The 18,807-nt window shown below is 36.5% G+C and overlaps 1 protein-coding gene across 1 annotated transcript; it reads right to left on the bottom strand.

The window, feature by feature from the left end:
* Positions 1-1,326: 1,326 nt before the first annotated feature.
* Positions 1,327-17,085, bottom strand: LOC136808980 (glycine receptor subunit alpha-2-like). Its single transcript, XM_067065553.1, has 9 exons — positions 16,799-17,085; positions 16,534-16,638; positions 16,199-16,257; positions 15,570-15,637; positions 14,712-14,920; positions 14,392-14,474; positions 13,905-14,033; positions 11,605-11,942; positions 1,327-1,852 (listed from the first exon to the last, which is right to left on the bottom strand). Exons 1-9 carry the CDS (start codon positions 16,882-16,884, stop codon positions 1,454-1,456), a joined length of 1,476 nt encoding a protein of 491 aa, XP_066921654.1. The 5' UTR covers positions 16,885-17,085; the 3' UTR covers positions 1,327-1,453.
* Between the last annotated feature and the right edge of the window lie 1,722 nt (positions 17,086-18,807).

The following is an 18,807-nucleotide window of genomic DNA, read 5'->3' as shown; positions in this document are numbered from 1 at the left end:
TATATTCCAACATATTAACGGGATATCAACAATAACGGCTTGATTAAATGTTCCTTGCTTAAATTACTTGTTTGTCGCTCTTAACATTAAGTTACAAAGTTATTTTTAGGTGGCTTCTATCAAGTTTTTTAAGGTTTTTATAATTGGTCAATCAATTGGACAAGGAACCTTTGCGGTGAAAAATTACTTTCTGCCACCAATCGCATAATAGTAATTTAATTTCGGACAATATTCATAGTTAATAAAGAGGATCTGCCGTGGCCCTGAAACCTTTGTAATTAGTCACAGGAAAAACATTTACGTTGCCAGAGAAATGGATAAACATAGGGCTAAATGAATAGACAAGCCTACATGAGAAATCGAAATGTTCCTTTTCTCAACAATCTTGGCGTGTCTGAACCACCATACCGCAGAGTAATTACGATATTTCACAACTCATGTCTTTTGTGACAAATAAATAGTTTGTTACTCACAAGCTATGGTAACTCAAGAATGCTGTTTATAGAAACTTCCTCTTACTTCACCTCTTTACCCGCTTAAATTTAAAAAGATATATTGGGGTGGGGTTCAAGCCAAGAACATCGTGTATTTGCTTTATCTAACGCGATCTTAACGCATAACTCTGTTTGTGTGTGCCTGTTTGTGCATGCATTTTTACACCCCACTTCTCACAGACCCGGTAGGATGTTTTCAGCCAGTCGGGGTAAAAGTAACGGACCACAACTCGATGGGGATCAATGTTCCCATTTTTTTATGGTCGGGGATTTGAATTTCATTTTTTTCGAACAGGAAAATTTAATGGGGATGGAAAAACACATATTTTGCAGTGGTGTTTGGCTAATCTGATTATTTATAGCGGGGACAAAAATTAGAGTATAATTTTCCACTGGGGACGATATTTTGGCCAATTTCTCCAGTGGGTCTGTGAGAAGGGGATGTTTTTTTGGCTGTCAGTGACGATATCGTCAGTGAGGACGAATCGGGACCTGATTCAGAAAAGGAAGAGCTTCACAAGGGTACCAAGCATTAAGGGCTTGCTCTGAAAATTCTAGAGGGGGGTTTCACGGTTAATGGAGGAGCGGAATCGTGTTTTTTTTTCGGACAGAGTGGCGGATTTCGACGAAGGTTTGGACAGAAGTTTGGAAGTTAGGTCCTATTGAGAGGAAAAATTGGTTCTTTTAAGTCTGGAAAAACGGAATTTAGAAAAAAACGGTCAGTCTTTTGGAATTTAAGGAAAAAACTGACGGAACGACCGGATCGTGTACCCCTCTGAAACCACCCCCTTGAATATGCACAAATCAGTAAGGAATTTGCGTTAGGTAAACTTTGAAAGTATTTGCTACATGTAAATAAACGGAAAATAATTTTAGGGAGGTCGAATTTAAAACCTTCCAGTTACAAATTTAAATACATTAAGTGCAATAATATGAGCTACAATGTTTTCGTGTTTTATTTACATGGTTTCAGTGAAAAAGCCTTTGTTTGTCATATACCGAATAAAATATCCGACGTTATAAAAAGCAAACATCAATGGAAAAAGTACTCTTGAGACTTGATCCAATTTTTTAGAAATGTCCGGTCTCTTAATATTCGCCGACAACCGCTTCTTGATGTCGCCATTTTGTTTGAAGGCATTGACTGCGAACAAGCGTCGACGCACTGTCATTGAGAAATGATTCGTGTTGTTAGTGTGAGAACCAGCTTGAATGGTTTCTTCAGTGTTTGCGAGTGGAGGATAGAAGGTGGTTTCTTCATGCGTAGATGACTTCTTCTTCTTGTGAATGAGACCATCTTCGATGTTGGTGCTTTCTATCATATCGCTTTCCTCGTCTTCTTCAGAATGCTCACAACCCTGAGAAATTGGAAAATTATTTTTTACAATTATAACCATTTGTATTGACATGAATTTCTGATCAAGTCAAAGATGTTCTATTTCTTTTGAGTTTTAAGCTTTTTCCTAATAGACCCAATAATATCTCGACACGCTTTGCTTTTTTAAACACACCGAAATTCTTTTGGCAGGCCATGATTTATGGCTGTTCCAGAAAAAGTTTGCGCACGAGTGTGATGATGTATTGTCCGGGGTGATGATGAATTGTCCGGGGGTTTAGTTTATTTAGACCTTCGAGGAAATACATTTTCGGGGTTGGTCAAACTCCTGGGTGGTTGAAATTCTTTGTCCAGTGAGTCAGAATTCTCAGACATAATTTTTGATGCAGTTTCTTTTGGAACATAATTAACAAACCTAGTACCCCCCCCTTGTCAGCTTGCGTCTATCAAGTCGCAGTGTCTGTCAGCGCCGTGACTCTTACTCCTTCGTGGGTAGGTCCCATCTCGAATGCATTCGGAGGGCTCATATCTACAATCATCGTCGAAATATATTGAGATTTTAGTGTATTTTAACGTTTTTCAGAATTCAAAGTTCGGGCCAGAATTGCTATTTTAGCACTTCCACTTTCTTTCATTGAATATTTCGATTTTTGAGGGGTTTGGTGGCTTCTAAGCTATAACTCAAGCCTTATTCGAACAAATTTGAGCTTTTAAATCATGTCTTAAGTCTCATGTTAAAACTCAGAGTTAAAACTCTACTTTCCAACTGTAGTTTAAGGCGCTTAAAAATCAATTGTGGTATTCAAAATTACACCGGGAACTCCCCTTTGTCTCAAATATTTTGTGGACGATTGTAGTTTAAGTCGTAATTAAGGAAGTTTTTTATAGTTATGTATTGGAAGGAGGTTCATTGAGAATAATAACTTCTTTTCCTGGATCGCTCTGATAGCGCTTGCACATCTTTCTTTCAAATTACGAGTAATAAACAGAGAAGCATCATCTTTTTCGACAGCTGTTTCGACCATATTTGGAAATAAATTTGGAAAAATGCAGCTTAAGACACCTTTTCGACTGTAGCTGCCAATTGCCGCGCGGGCATTTTGTGTCCGCTTTATCTCACTAAAACCGTCCAAGTCCTTTCTTCGCACCTATAGACAATAGAGAAATGTGTCAAAAAGATTGGATCGAGTTTAGGGGGATGCTTAAATGATTAAGTGGAACGCGCCTGACCGCGCGACTACGGTCGAAAAGGTGTATGCTCTATGCACTTAAGTACGTTATCACTCAGACATGACTGACCTCTTCAAAATATCTTCCTATGAATTTCTGAAAAATAAATAGCGGTGATTGTTTGAAGTAAGCCTGATTGGTTCGTCCTGTTTGTGTTTTTGAAATCAAAAAGGATTTTTGTTAAAGAAATCATAAATTGCCCTTTTTGACAGGTGGAAAATTAGCCAAAGTAGAGCAGCTTTCTGCACTATTCTCTATGTGGGAGAGTGTTAGAGGGTTTATTACTCACATAAAAGGAAGGAAAGAGCTCTCCCCCGCCTTGTGCTCTCCATTATAAGATGCTGTAATGTGACGTTTAGAGAATGCATCTTGATTGCATCTGATTGCACGTTTCGATTTTTGTTGCCGGTTTTTGTCACAAATTAGAATTGAACTCATTAAAATACAATCGGTATAAAATTGTCTGTCAAATCATGTATAATGGGGGTGTGTCAAATATGGTTTTATCAACAAAACGTTACGTGAATAATAATTGTGTTGCCAAAAACAGCACTAAAAATATTTTTGTTGTCTTAGAACTACAAGGAAAAACATGCCAAATAATCAGATAAATTTTTTGGAATAGTTATTGACATCATCTAGAAATGTGATTGATTAAGTCATTTCAAGCCTTCGGAGGACAAAACACCTAATATGATTTAGGCGATATAGAGCCGTACATGAACTATCGACTTTATTTTGTATCATTTCACTTACCGTCGCGCTCGATATCCTCCGATACATAAACTCGGTATTCTCTCTCAGATACGGAATATTATTCGGGAATATTGTTTTAGAATGTTCTAAGACTGCAAAAGTCCTTGATTTCTGAAAATGTTCTTTAAAGTTTAAACCTTTGATTAAGTTTTTTGAATTTTAATTTCGATTTCATCAAATTTCATAACCACTAATTTCTCTTTTATCAAACTAAATGAAAACACATTAATCTTAACCCTTCCCTTCCCCTTGTCGACAAACACGCTATAACAGAAAAACACTCGAAATAGCTTGATGGTTCCTTCCACTAAGAAAGTACCTTTGATACTTGTTACACTTCCTTATTTTCCTTCGGTCTAGATTCTTAATGTCCGGAACGTGATTGACGTGTATATCTTCTGAACATTTCAAACATTTTAAAGCACAACTCCCGACTAGACTGACCTGACTCTTCTGTTTTGTTTTTACCTGAGGAATAAAGTTTTACAACTATTTTAATGTGATTAATTTTCGCGGAGATTAATGGTTGGCTGTCATCCGCGAACATAAGTCCCAATAGAAATTTGAGATGAGGTCAAGTGCGAAATTTAATCTCCGCGAAAATTAATCCTATTAAATTATGTCATGGCCGAGATTTTATTTGTCCAGAAATTCAACCTTGGTGTTAGATTTTTCAAAAACAAAAGAAAATGTTTACATTTTCAAAACATGCGTGCTGTGAAGTTTTCATCCCCTCAACATAACACAACGAAACCCTGTATCAGTGAAATATACCCTGAGTATAAGAGGTTGAGTTTTCAAAGAACATATCAACCTCTGACGACCACTTAAAGAAATTTTATCGCGCATGTGTCAATCTAATCACTGTAAAGAATCAAAGATGAAGAGCAAAATATTACCAAATTAATGTCTAGCATATTGTATCAGTATACATGTTTACTACTGACGAATTCCCAAGTGTAATCGTCAGCCGTGCAAAATTACTCGAATCTGATTGGTTTAGAGGAGTGCGATTAATCGTTAATTGCACTATTACCACTTTTTGCACTCTTCGGCGGGGGGACACTTTTGTCCCCTTATTCTTTTCTCTCCCAAGTCCTGTGTCAGAGACTTTTTTTTGCTATATAATAAAAAACAAAGACATTTTTTTTCTTCAATATAAAAAAGAACAAAGAAATTTTACGTTACAAAGAAAATTACACTGCAATGTTTTCTTTTTAAACAAAGGAAAAACAGGAGGTTTTCGAATGTTTACAAAAATATAAAAGTTATTTTCCCTTTTTCTAAAAAAACTATGATTTACTAATGATTATTTACTGACGATTACCTCGGAATCGTATGGTTTACTAATTGAGATGAGTTTCTTTCTAAAGAAATCTTCTCATCTTTGATGACATTTTTGAGTTGTGTTTTCAACGGCCTGAATAAAGTTATAAACTTTGAACTTAATCCAAGATCTTGAATTGTCGTCATGGTTACTTTTCTCTGCGTTAATTGCGCGCTGAATAAAATCGGGATTGGTCGGCACAGGTCGGAATATGATTTCGGCATGTGCTTTACACGGCAGTAAAAATACGATTATTAAAAGTCTTTGGTTTTTATTGTTTTAATTTTTGAGATCGTTTCTTGTCAGTTCGCTTCGGAAAAAATGTTTTATTTTCCCATCATTGTTCAATTTTTCGTCTAATGACTTATTTTCAAAAGAGTCCATATGATTATTGAGAGGAGATTTTTATCTATCTAAATCACACCATGCTTGCAAATCCCCATCCATGCATTTGGGCATTGTGCCAACAATTTGTGGGTTCCAGGGCTTTTAAGGCCGGTCTCCACTTGCGCGCGCTGCGATCGCTCTTCTTCGACCAAAGCTTCCACGCTATTGGTTAAAAGAAAAATGAAGCAACTCCATTGGTGCGATATGACGTAACGATCGCGCGCTTGAAAAAAAAGTTGAAATACATTCAACTTTTTTTCCAAGCGCGCGCTGCGTTTTTATGACGTAATCTTTTCTCCAAGCAAAAATGATTGAAGCTAAAGTTGCGATCGCAGCGCGCGCAAGTGGACACCGGCCTTTAATAATGAGATCAATTAAAACCTGACTGTTGATGAATTCTTTTGGACAGATAACGAGATTTTTATAGCAATGAACCTTGCGATTCTTGTGGTAACAACAAAATTGCTTTGAAATTAAAACCCAAATTAATATTGGCTTAAGAATGGGTACAACCCTGCTTGAAAAGTAATTTTCAAAACTGTTTTTTAATATCACTTAAGATATTCTTTTTGATTTAATTGAAAGTGTTTGAGTTATGAGTAATTGCTATTTTTTCAACAGCCGTGTCAACTGTCAAACCTTTTTGCTTTCAACTTGCACTGATTTTTTGTTTCAGTCTTAATGAGTTTCTCTTTTATTAATGAATTTTATCGTTACAAAGATATTTCTTGTAACTAGTACCTTTTATATTCCTGGACCAAGTTACTCAATGCCGCCCAAGCAAAATATTATGATTGGAGATTTTTTGAAATTGGTACCCGCGGAGAGAGCGCTAGATCTAGTTTCGCTTGTATGCTAATGATGTAGCACCGTTTGTCATTAGGCAAAGTTTCAAACACTACAATGGCTTCTTTGTGGGTACCAGCTTTCAAAAAAACTTCGATTAAAGGTGACGGATATAGCTTAGTTCAGGGATATATAAAGGTCAGTGCTAGCAACTTAAAGTAGAGCTTTTTTCGAAAATTACCCTGATCGGGTGTAAGTAGAGAGTCACGTGACACTTTTTTGTTTTTTTTTTCTTCAAAATCTCTAAAAAATATCACCCAAGATAATAAAGGTACCCTGTCAAGTGGTGCACCTTCGTACCCTTTTTAGCTTTCATAATTAAACCATTTTGCTAAATACTTAATCATTCTAAAACCAAGAGTTGTTTTGGAAACTTAGGAGCAACTTATCGGGATGTTTAAAATAAAGTTGCACTAATGTTTTAATTGTCATGAAAACGAATATATTGTTAAATATATTTTAACATAAATTTAGGAAAACAGCCATGGTTTATATTGTAAATAAGGAACTCATTATACAACAAGTTTCTTGGTTCACAGAATATTTGTTTCCAACCAGACATTATATTGAACAAACAGAGAGGGAGAGAGAGAGAGGTTGTTAACTTCCTTCTTCAGCCTGCTTCTTGTTGGGAAGTCATTGTAATGTTTTTTCTTAACGACTTTGTTTGTCCTTTACTGAAATTGTTTGTTGTTTAGTGCTTGTTAATTCTCCTATCTGCCATGTATGTTGCCACGTTTTTCGAAAGTGTGTGAAATACTGAAAAATAAAAACTTTGCACAAAGGTGCGAATCTTCATAACTCTCCCCCGATTTTCTTAGATCGCCTGGGGCTTAGGGGCGACTCCTGAATTATTTATTTAAGAATCATTTTGTCATTAGGTCCAAAGGTCGCAGATCTGAAGTTTTTCACGAAAAAATCATCGTGTAGAGATCATTTTCCTATTTGAAATAGAATTTCTTTTTTTTTGCTTTATTTTTACCAATATTCGATTTCAAATTATTTCATAAATCAAAGGTCTTTACGAAAAAAGAACATTGCTTAAAACATAAATATTTTCTCCCACTCTGCTTTGATAATCCAATTATTCTCTCGCGTCTATTAGTAACGTAAATAAAGCCTGGAATACACGGAATTGACTGAAAATGGGTTGCAATTATTAAGAAATGGACGTTTTCAAAGTCAAATTCAATGTAAATATCCGCAATATTTCCATATCCTTAAAAGAATGAACTTTTGAGCAAAAAAGGGTTCGGTTTTTTATTTTGTGCTCATAAAGGGTAAGGATGACCAAATATCAAAATCTAAAAACGTCTTTTGGAGGAAGTTGATCAGTCTGTTCCGTGGAGGGAACTATTCTTGTGGTGTATTTTAGTATTGCGATGATTTTGTGTGGCTGATGATCTACCCACTGCATGTGGTTAAGTCTTGATATGAGGCACCTTCCCTCTGGTTGTTGAAATATATTGATGGTGCGGTGTTGAGTGTTTTAGACTTTTTAATAAGGTACACAGTGTTTATTCGTGCGTCTGTTTGTATCATTAAAGTAATACTTTGTAAGGCAGAGGGAAGAGAAAGCTAGAAACCGATTAGATAGATTCGTTCTAATATTTTAATTAACCAATAAAAAGACAGGGTTTTCCCGATAAACCAATCAGAACGCTGCTGTAACATTGATACCCGTTCTTTCGGTCTATTTATAGAAGAGAAACAACGTCAAAAGGAAATAATCTGAAAGGTAGTACAGCTTTCAGAAATGAACCAGAAATCCTCAATCAAAATGGTTGATCGGGTTGATCCTTTAGTTTAGTTCAAATGCGATTTCACCGTATATAGTGAACGCCATCCTTGTTGACCAATCAGATAAACGTTGACAGGATATTATCAATTTCCGGGTAGTTTTTCACATGAGACGACTTTCACAGGTTGAGGAAGTTATATGGGTGACCAATATTTTGGTGTGTTACCTAGTTGCAGCGCCAAACTAAATTATATTCCAACATATTAACGGGATATCAACAATAACCGCTTAAATGGTTGCTTGCTTAAATTACTTGTTTGTCGCCCTTAACATTAAGTTACAAAGTTATTTTTAGGTGGCTTCTATCAAGTTTTTAAGGTTTTTATAATTGGTCAATTAATTGGACAAGGAACCTTTGCGGTGAAAAATTACTTTCTGCCACCAATCGCATAATAATAATTTAATTTCGGACAATATTCATAGTTAATAAAGAGGATCTGCCGTGGCCCTGAAACCTTTGTAATTAGTCACAGGAAAAACATTTACGTTGCCAGAGAAATGGATAAACAGAGGGCTAAATTATTAGACAATCCTACATGAGAAATCGAAATGTTCCTTTTCTCAACAATCTTGGCGTGTCTGAACCACCATACCGCAGAGTAATTACGATATTTCACAACGCATGTCTTTTGTGACAAATAAATAGTTTGTTACTCACAAGCTATGGTAACTCAAGGATGCTGTTTATAGAAGCTTCTTCTTACTTCACCTCTTGCACGCTTGAATTTCTGAAAGATATCTTGGGGTGGGGTTCAAGCAATGACCTTTTTTTATCCCTAGGCCAAGCTTTATCCGCCATCTTTGATTGGAGTTTTTTTTGAATTGGTACTCGAGAAGAAGCCAATGCAATGTTAAAAATTAACGTCTAACGCCGCTACATCAACAAAAATATTTAAGGGAAAGTAGACCTAGCGCTCTCGATACATTTACACCGCTATTGAGTGGTGCCGCCATTAGGGAACTACCTTTCAAAAAACTCCGATCAAAGATTTTGCTTTGCCGGGATTGAGAAACTTGGTCCTGGATATATAAAGGTCAGTGGGTTAAAGCCAAGAACATCATGTATTTGCTTTATCTTACGCAAACTTAACCCAGAATTCCGTTTGTGCATGTCTTTATTACACCCCACTTCTCACAGACACGGAAGGATGTTTTCAGCCAGTGGGGGTAAAAATAACGGACCAAAACCTCGATGGGGATCGATGTTCCCATTTTTTTATGGTCGGGGATTTGAATTTCATTGTTTTCGAACAGGAAAATTTAATGGGGATGGAAAAAAACATATTTTGCAGTGGTGTTTGGTTAATCTGATTATTTTCAGCGAGGACAGAAATTAGAGTATAATTTTCCACTGGGGACGATATTTTGGCCAATTTCTCCAGTGGGTCTGTGAGAAGGGGATGTTTTTTAGGCCGTCAGTGGCGATATCGTCAGTGAGGACGAATCGGGACCTGATTCAGAAAAGAAAGAGCTTCTCAACGGTACCAAGCATTAAGGGCTTGCTTTAAGGCCTTGCTTTTTCTTCGAAGTTCTAGATGGAGGTTTCATGGCTAATGGAGAAGTGGAATCGGGCCTTTTTCGGACGGAGTGGTGAAATTCGACGAAAGTTTGTACAGAAGTTCGGAAATTAGATCCTATATGAGAGAGGAAAAATTGGTTCTCTAAGTCCGGAAAAACGGAATTTAGCAAAATCGGTCGGTATTTCGGAATTCAAAGAAAAACTGACGGATTCACGGAACCGGGTACCCATCTGAAACAATCCTCGTTGCATATGTATAAATCAGTAAGGAATTTGTATTTGGTAAACTTTGAAAGTATTTGCTACATGTAAATAAACGGAAAATAAAAATATTTTTAGGGAGGTCGAATTTAAAACCTTACAATTATAAATTTAAATATATTAAGTGCAATAATATAATATGGGCTACAAGGTTTTCGTGAATTGTTTACATGGTTTCAGTGAAAAAGCCTTTGTTTGTCATGTAACGAATAAAATATCCGACGTTATAAAAAGCAAACATCAGTGGAAAAAGTACTCTTGAGACTTGATCCAATTTTTTAGAGATATCCGGTCTCTTAATATTCGCCGACAACCGCTTTTTGATGTCGCCATTTTGTTTGAAGGCATTGACTGCGAACAAGCGTCGACGCACTGTCATTGAGAAATGATTCGTGTTGTTAGTGTGAGAACCAGCTTGAATGGTTTCTTCAGTGTTTGCGAGTGGAGGGTAGAAGGTGGTTTCTTCATGCGTAGATGACTTCTTCTTCTTGTGAATGAGACCATCTTCGATGTTGGTGCTTTCTATCATATCACTCTCTTCGTCTTCTTCAGAATGCCCACAACCCTGAAAAATTTGAAAATTATTTTTTACAATTTCAACCATTTGTATTTTTAAATCCCTGATGAAGTCAATTAAGATGTTTTATTTTTTTAGAGTTTTAAGCTTGTTCCTAATAGACCCAATAATATCTCGACACGCTTTGCCTTTTTAAACACACCGAAATGCTTTTGACAGACAGTGATTTTTGACAAATATTTTATTTAGACCTTCGAGGAACAAAAAAAACACATTTTCGGGGTTGGTCAAACTCGTGGATGGTTGTAATTCTTTGTCCAGTGAGCCAGAATTCTCAGACATAATTTTCGATGCACAGTTTCTTTTAGAAAATAATAATTTTCACTAAAAAATCAACACATTATTTAGATATTTGCTTTCTAATCCTAACTTTCCCGGGATAATATCCTCGAAAGACTCACAATGAAATATTTGTATTTGTATGATAAATCCTCCTTTGATAATTTGCCTTAAGTAAAGTCACCAAAGAAGCGACTATTGAACTGTTTTAAATTTTCCCTTTTTCCCTTTTTTCTTGGAAATAACACACGCTGTGAGGATGTTGAAATTTCATCATCATGTTTTTCTCTCGAATGATTCTTTAACGGAACCAATAGAATTTCAAATTGAGAAAAACCCCAAACAAAAAGTGACGCTGTCTAAGCACGACATTCACTTGTAGTCATCACTTCGACCGTCTAAAATAAAGAAATTTATTACACTTTTGCCACTTTTAGCTGATCTTTGTCTTTTCCTGTTTGATTTTTCTCAACTAGGGGGGGGGGGGTAAAAATGACGGACCAAAACTCGATAGGGGTTGATATTCCCATGTTTTTTATGGCGGGAGATTTTAATTCCATTGTTTTCGAGCCAGAAAATTCAGGGGGGATCGAAAAATAGCACAATATTTAGCAGTGAGGATTTGTTAATCTGATTATTTTCAAGGGGGACAAAGAGTATAATTTTCCACTAGGCAAAATATTTTCACCAATTTTTCTAGTGGGAAGGAGTCTCAATGGGTCTGTGAGGTGTGTTTTAAAAATCAAGTAAAAGTAGTCAACTTTCTTTTAGGTGAAAATGGTGCTTCCTACCTCTTTATTCTCTTGGGAGAATTTCATCCAATGCCAGTAGACGAAGACTGTTTCAACAAGGGCCATGGAGATCATGAGTAAAGCACAAATCATGTACCAGTCAATCGCTTTGATGTACGACACCTTTGGTAGTGAACCGTTAACATAACCCAATAAAAAGATCATGGTCAGGATGAGTGTCACCCCGATGGCCAGCCGATCGCCGATCTGATCAGGATTGATGAAGAAGATGATCCAGGATAAGAGGACGAGGATGATACATGGAACGTAAACCTGGAGAACGTAAAATCCTTGCTGACGTTTGATTTCAATCGTGACCTCCATAATGGTGAAGTTTCCTACAATCGGGATAGTAATACTGACCTTTATATATCCCGGGACCAAGCTATATCCGCCATTTTTGATCGGAATTCTTTTTTGAATTGGCACCCGTAAAGAAGCCATTGCAGTGTTAAAAATTAGCGTCTAACGGCGCTACATCATTAAAAGTTTTCGCGGGAAAGTAGACCTAGCGCTCTCGATGCATTTACACGGCTATTGAGTAGTCCCGCCATTAGGAAACCACTTAAAAAAAAACTCCGATCAAAGATTTTGCTTGGCTGGGATTGAGAAACTTGGTCCATGGTATATAAAGGTCAGTGGATAGAAATAAGGTGGTTCTGTTTTGATAATAAAGATTTTCATACTTATCAATGTCAGAGATAATCCCTTGTCTCAGAAAGCTATTCGCTTACTCCTTCTTCGTACTTATAAAATGTCCTTTATCTCACAATCTTAAATCTTAACAAATCCCTGGTCTAAGAAAGCCTTTTTCTTAGCCCTTTATTTGTTATTCGGATATTTACTAGTCTAGCAAGCTAGACGACTAATTTATACATAGTAGAAATAAAGCAAAAAGTAATGAATGGAACAATTTTAGTCGTCTAGAAACCTTTGTGCACTAACTCCAAACAAAAGAAAAGTGTCAATATCGCAATTATAATTTTTTCCTTCTCAAAATAATTCTTGAGAAAAAAATATGTGTGGATTTGTGTATTGAAAGTTTTTCATTTGAGTTGATTTCGTTTTGAGAGTTTGTTGTTGCTTGATAAATTGTTTTCTCGCTACGCAAGTTTCTGCGTAGCTAGCCACTGTATCTATAAGGCTGGAACACCGGATTCTTCCAGTCGTTTATACAAACTAAATCCCGTATTATTATTATTATTATTAGTATTGGTATTATTAGTATTACACGCATTATAAACGACCAAGTAAAGTAAACAAAGTTCAAGTAAACAAAGAACGACCAATAACAAGGCAACAAATACTGGAGGTAAAGAGAAAGATCAAGATGAGCAATGTGTTTTCGCTAGACTGGATAGACTGGAGAAGAAGATCGACGATCTTGTAAACAAAGATGATGTCGTTAAAGGATCCAAACAACAGCAGACATACGCTAGCATCGCTAAAGATGAGCTAAAGAAAAAAGACCACGATATAGAATCAAAGCAACAACAGACATACGCTAGCATTACTAAAGATGAGCTAAAGAAACAAGAGGTAAAGATCAAGAATTTCATCAAAGAAGAGAAAGAAGAAGAACGATGGTTAAACTTAACAAAGTACAATATCATTGTTCACAACCTCGGAGAGAACAAAGATGAAGACCTAGAAGAACAACGTGTAGGTGATAAGGATTATGTTGAAGAAGTTGTACAAAACCAAATGGGATTAAAGGTAAACATCGTCAGCGCAGAAAGAATAGGAGCTCGGAAGGACGAAATGTTCAAAACAAAAAGATGGCGACCCTTGAAAGTCGTGCTAAAGAACGAAGAAGAGAAACGTCATATTCTGGCATCAGTCCACAAATTAGAGAAAGACGAATTTAGAGTATCCGACGATTTTTCGAAGAAAGAACGCGAAACCATCAAAGAGTGGCATAGGAAGGCAAAGGAGAAAACAGAATTACAAAAGGATGGCAACTGGATATATAAGGTTAGAGGAAGTCCTCGGACAAAACTCTACTTTAAGAAGATCTATAACAAACCTGTTACTGAAAATGAAATATTGTAAAGACGACTGGTTAAGAGGCCCACCGTGCGCCTACAACTGTAAAATTGTAAAATGTTAAGCATGATTATTTCATAGAGGTCGATAGACCTGAGAAATATATTACTGTAAATTAAATTATAAACGACTCCAGTCTAGATATTTACCTCGAGTGAATGCTTTTGAGATTCGTCGATAAGCACCGGACAAGTGATAGTCTAAATAACCATTTATTTTTATTAGATTTTTGAAGGAATTTCTAGCGAGCTTACCTGCGAGATACATTCCAGTACGTGTCCCTTTTTGCACGTTATCTGTTACTGTGAATTGTTGAAGTTGTGTCTCTTTCATGTTGGGATCGCGTGCCCAGTGAAGCTTCAGGTAAGAATCGTTGTGGGCATCTGAAGGAGAATGAATGTCATGTTTTAGAGCTTATTAATAGCTAGCCTGTATTTGAAGATAAATGCCAAGCTCTGTTCATTGTGAATTGTAACCCTTCTGCTCGACTTTGTAACTTGAATGTTTTGAAACTCTAATGGTAGTCTCCGTTATTTGGAAGTAATAGGAGAGCGGAAGATAATCTTTGAGAATCATACTTTTTCATGAAAAGAGTGCCCCTCTAACATCTCTTGTCGGAAAGAACACCCGAACACACAAGTATTATTTCCAAAACGATGCAGGGTTGTTCTTAACCTTATTTAGGAACAGAAACGTTCAAGTGATAATTATTTGTTGGCCACCCGGTATAAAAACACTTACAACTTGACAGCTCCAATTTGCATCGATGCCAGTCGAACGGGAAGTGACGCAAGCTCATTCGACACGTGGGCGATAATGTCACACTGAAAACGAATCAAATAAAATCACAATGGGTCGAGAGAAAACTTCTTTCGCCAGGTGGAGCCTGATAATTTGTAGCCTGTATCAACGAAATATTATTTTTTTGCCTGAGTTGTTTCACGGGAATGCTTTATTGGCAGGTTACAGGCTAGGGACTTATTCCGAGTTTTCTGTATAAAAGAGTGTCTATTTTTAATTTTTAATCCAAGCTTCTTTGTTTTGAAAAGATTCACACTTACGACTGACTGTAATAGATTTTCCCATTGGGATGAATTCTCAATTGAAATTCATTGCTGTTTCCACTCAAGCTTGGGTCTTTACAGTTGACACAGTAAGGATCGGGCAAAAAGATTGCGGAGCGGTCGCGCAAGACCACACTATGGTTGCGTACGTTCGCCAGGCGTTCGTCCTCCCATTCAAGGATGAGATATGCATGGATGGTGTATTCCTTTAAAGAGAAATTGGTCAAACGTCAAAAAGTTTTCAATTCAGTTTTTACTTTGGTTGTCTTTGAATAGAGCTTAGGCGAGACCAATTTAATTTGTTGTTCTACAGGCGCGACCGACCCAGCATTTGCTGCAAACGAAAAATAATAATATTGAATTTCCTGTGCCACAAATTTCTAATACTAGTCATTTAAAAATTTACACTTAAAAAAAAGTTGAAAAGAATCTAGAATCATGAATTCTATGCACGAAAAATTTGATGAATTTTCGATCAAGATTATTTGAAGATATTACTTAAAGTCTTCCTTGATTAATGAAAATCTTATTTTTATTTTACCGACCGACCGACTCATATTTTGCTAACGATCTGCCCGTAGAACAACAAATTTAATTGGTCTCGCCTTACTCCCTCCTATTCAAATATGAAAGCTTTGGCAGCTGTTGAGGAGAGTATTTTTACGAGGGTATCAAAATGTACTTGTGTACTATATTTAAGGCAGTTTGATATAGGTACAGATGAAAAAGGACATTTTATATGGTAACTTTTGCAATGTCGCGGTTCCACTTCTGCGAAACTAATGGAAGTTATGACTTTGGTACGAATTATCCGTTTAGTGTGAACGGAGTTTTATTGTAATCTTGAAAACTTACCATAGCTGAGAGGTCAATGCTGATGACAGATTCTATCCAAAATGTCATGTTCACATTCATTGTCTCGCCTAAGGAGAAGGAAATTGAGATCTTACCATGATAAATGGATTGGTCTGATTACTAGACCTTGGTTGGTTGATTAAGTCATTGATTCTTATAGTTTCTTTATAAGACCTTGTCATTGGGAGGAGTGAAACTCGCGAAAATTCAAATGTCTGCCTGGTTTTCATCGCAGACCTCTAAAAAACCGAAGGCAGTATAAGGAGCACGAATCTGTTGTGGATGTCAGCAACCTAGAGTCTGTCTAACGTTTGTCTTTTTCGTGTTTTTGCCTAAATAATTTGTCCAATCTTGAGTATGATCCTATTCTCTTAAATCTTAGGGCCGGTCTCCACTTGCGGGCGCTTCGATCTCACTTTTTCGAGCAAAGCTTCCACGCTATTGGTCAAAAAAAAAATGAAGCAACTCCATTGACGCGATCTGACGTAACAGTTGAAAAAAATTGAAATGTGTTCAACTTTTTTTTCAAGCGCTCGCTACATTTTTATGACGTATTCTTTTTTCCAAGCAAAAAGGATTGAAGCCAAAAGGTACAATCGTAGCGCGCACAAGTGGAGACCGGCCTTTACCATGTCTTCCATATTCTGTTGGGTCATATCCCAATGGTGGCATCATGGCTTCCGGCATTCTAAATGTAAAATTGAAATGGTTTATTTAGAGTGATAGAAATTATGACAGAAAGAAGATTTGGTGGATTTTTAGATTTTTTGGCCAAATATATCCTTCATCAACCAAAATTTCTTCTGTTAAGGAATCTGCAATTGACAACTTGTTCGACATTGTGATCACCAGGATTTCTTTGTTCTTCCATCGTGAAACAAACTGGATAGTTCGACTTACCTAGCAACCAGCACCAGTACGGTTTTGACTGACACAGTAAATAATACAGATACATAGTACTTACTCGGCATTGTGGGTACCTCCTGTTGCATGATTGGACGAACGAACTTCGACTTCATCGTGTCGGTCTCCCTGACCTCGTGATTTGGGCCCAGTTTTCCTTAAAGTGCTGCATAGGTGAAGGAGTGTGTAAAATATGATTATTATTGTAGAGAAGGACATTTATATTTATCAGAGAAAGTTTAGAAAAGTTGCCAAAATCTTTTTCAGGTAACAAAAACTCTGAGGGTGCACGAAAAATTGAAGTTACTGGAAAAAAATAAACCAACCTTTGTTTTCCTTTACTTCCTTTCGCAAAAACCAACTCAAAAAAACAGCAAAAAATTATCAAGCACAAAATCTCAAGCTTCTTCATTTTACACAAAACAAAATATTGGAATGCAAACGAAAAGTGTCGTCAGTCAGTCTAGTCAGTAATGAAGATCAAAAATGATGATTTCATTAGAAAAACTTATTTTTCTATTTGGTCAAAGCTTTTATTCATAATTTTAGTCATCGATTTTATTGGTTGTTTTTTCTAACTTGTTATTCAACTTAAGGACAGCTCCCCACTGTGAAAATCTTGGTGAATTCCAATAAAAAAAAAGTCGAGAGGAAATAATAATAAAGTCATCAACTTCAATCTCATCTGGTGGTCTTTTTGGCCTTTTACTGTTCTTCGTTTTTGCCTTTTCTTGAGAAAAGACATTAAAATAAAAGAACTTTATGAACTTAGGATCCCCTGTTCTGTGCCGCGTCTTTTATCATCCTTTTGTATTTTAAAAATCGATTCAAAACGCTAAAGATATTAGGGAGTCCTTGTTCAAATCCAATCCTTGTTCAAAATCAATCCTTTTGACCCAAATAGTATGTAATAGTTGAAATTGGGAAAACAAATTTCGAACTGTTGTGACATTCCCTAACTTTAGGTTTTACAGAGTAAAATACACATTTACTTTTTCATCTTTGCCTAGATGAGATGAAACTCTGCACTAGGCTTGCGGGGTGACTCCTTTGACTTTTGATTTTTAATCAGATAATTCGATTTGGGAGGAGTTTAAAAAGGCTATATTCACAACCTTTTGGATCCTTAGATCCAACCCTAAGTTAAGGCTCTTAAAAAACTACTTGCAGTTTTTAAAATGTCGCAGGGAAGTTCTTTATTGTGTCAAATATTATGGCCGATAATACCCGATATACGCGCGGGTGGCACTCGAAACGAAAACAACATGCGCGCGGACAAAAATTGGGTTTCAAAATTTACAAATACAAATTTACAACCCTTTACAAAGCATAGCCAAATTCTGGAGCCGCTCGCTGCGCTGCAGTTGATGCGCGTGTCGGGACAAAAATCGAGGCGGAAGCTATTTTGTTTACATTTTTGGCTGGGGAAGCACTGCAAAACAGTGCTTTTTGAGTAGATTTGGTGATTCTTGGGAAGAAAGAAGAAGAATACTGCTTGGAACCAACATCAAATGTATTGGAATAGACTTCTATCATACATTGGAATAACAGACAATACTTTTTGAACATAATGAATGTGTGAAACTTGCTTTTTTGTTTACAAACTTCACTCAAGTAGTTTTGTCGATTTTGCTGCTTTCGAAAGCTGTTGATGGAGACTACTAACTTGCAGAAGTAACCTTATATTGGTGCAAACAATGACTATAATAGCTTCACAAACATTCTCTATCATGGAATTCAGCTGGGAAAGATTTTTTCGATCGCATTGAACAGTTTTGATATGAGAGAGATATCCAAGATATAGGCTCATAGTTCAAACATGGTTTCACCCATCCCTTTAGATAACAAAAATTTCATGGTTCATTTTATTCATCTCAAAAATGGCTGAAGAGACACCATTGGTCAGATCGGATTCATCACTGACTGCGCTGAAGGATAAACTTAACTTTAACTCTCAAAATTTTGTCGTTGAATCTTCCCAGTCGTCAAAGACCGAGTTATAATGTTATAAAAGTGACCGATTATGGGGTACGTTTTACGTGCAGGCTTTGATTGGATCCAGGCAGCCAGGACCAGAAAAGGATAAGTGAATCCGAAGAAAGTGCCCAAAAATTCTGAAATTTTGGAAGTACTGCAAAAAATTGAAAGTACGTTTTACGACATTGACATTGTGTATATCATATAATGGATTGTTATTGTTTTGGATATCCGGCATACCGTCAACGGCTCTAACTTGGGACGAGTGGTCATATCATGCGATGGTTGACTTTCTGGACTGTATTTTCACTGTTAAATCTCTGTTGAAAACAAGTTTGTTTTCTATAATTTGCGATTA

This window comes from Clytia hemisphaerica, unplaced genomic scaffold (assembly GCF_902728285.1).
Source record: "Clytia hemisphaerica strain Z4C2 unplaced genomic scaffold, Clytia hemisphaerica genome assembly, whole genome shotgun sequence".
Taxonomy (NCBI): Eukaryota; Metazoa; Cnidaria; class Hydrozoa; order Leptothecata; family Clytiidae; genus Clytia; species Clytia hemisphaerica.
Note: the sequence above shows the minus strand (reverse complement) of the source record. Positions and strands in the feature narration are given on the sequence as shown.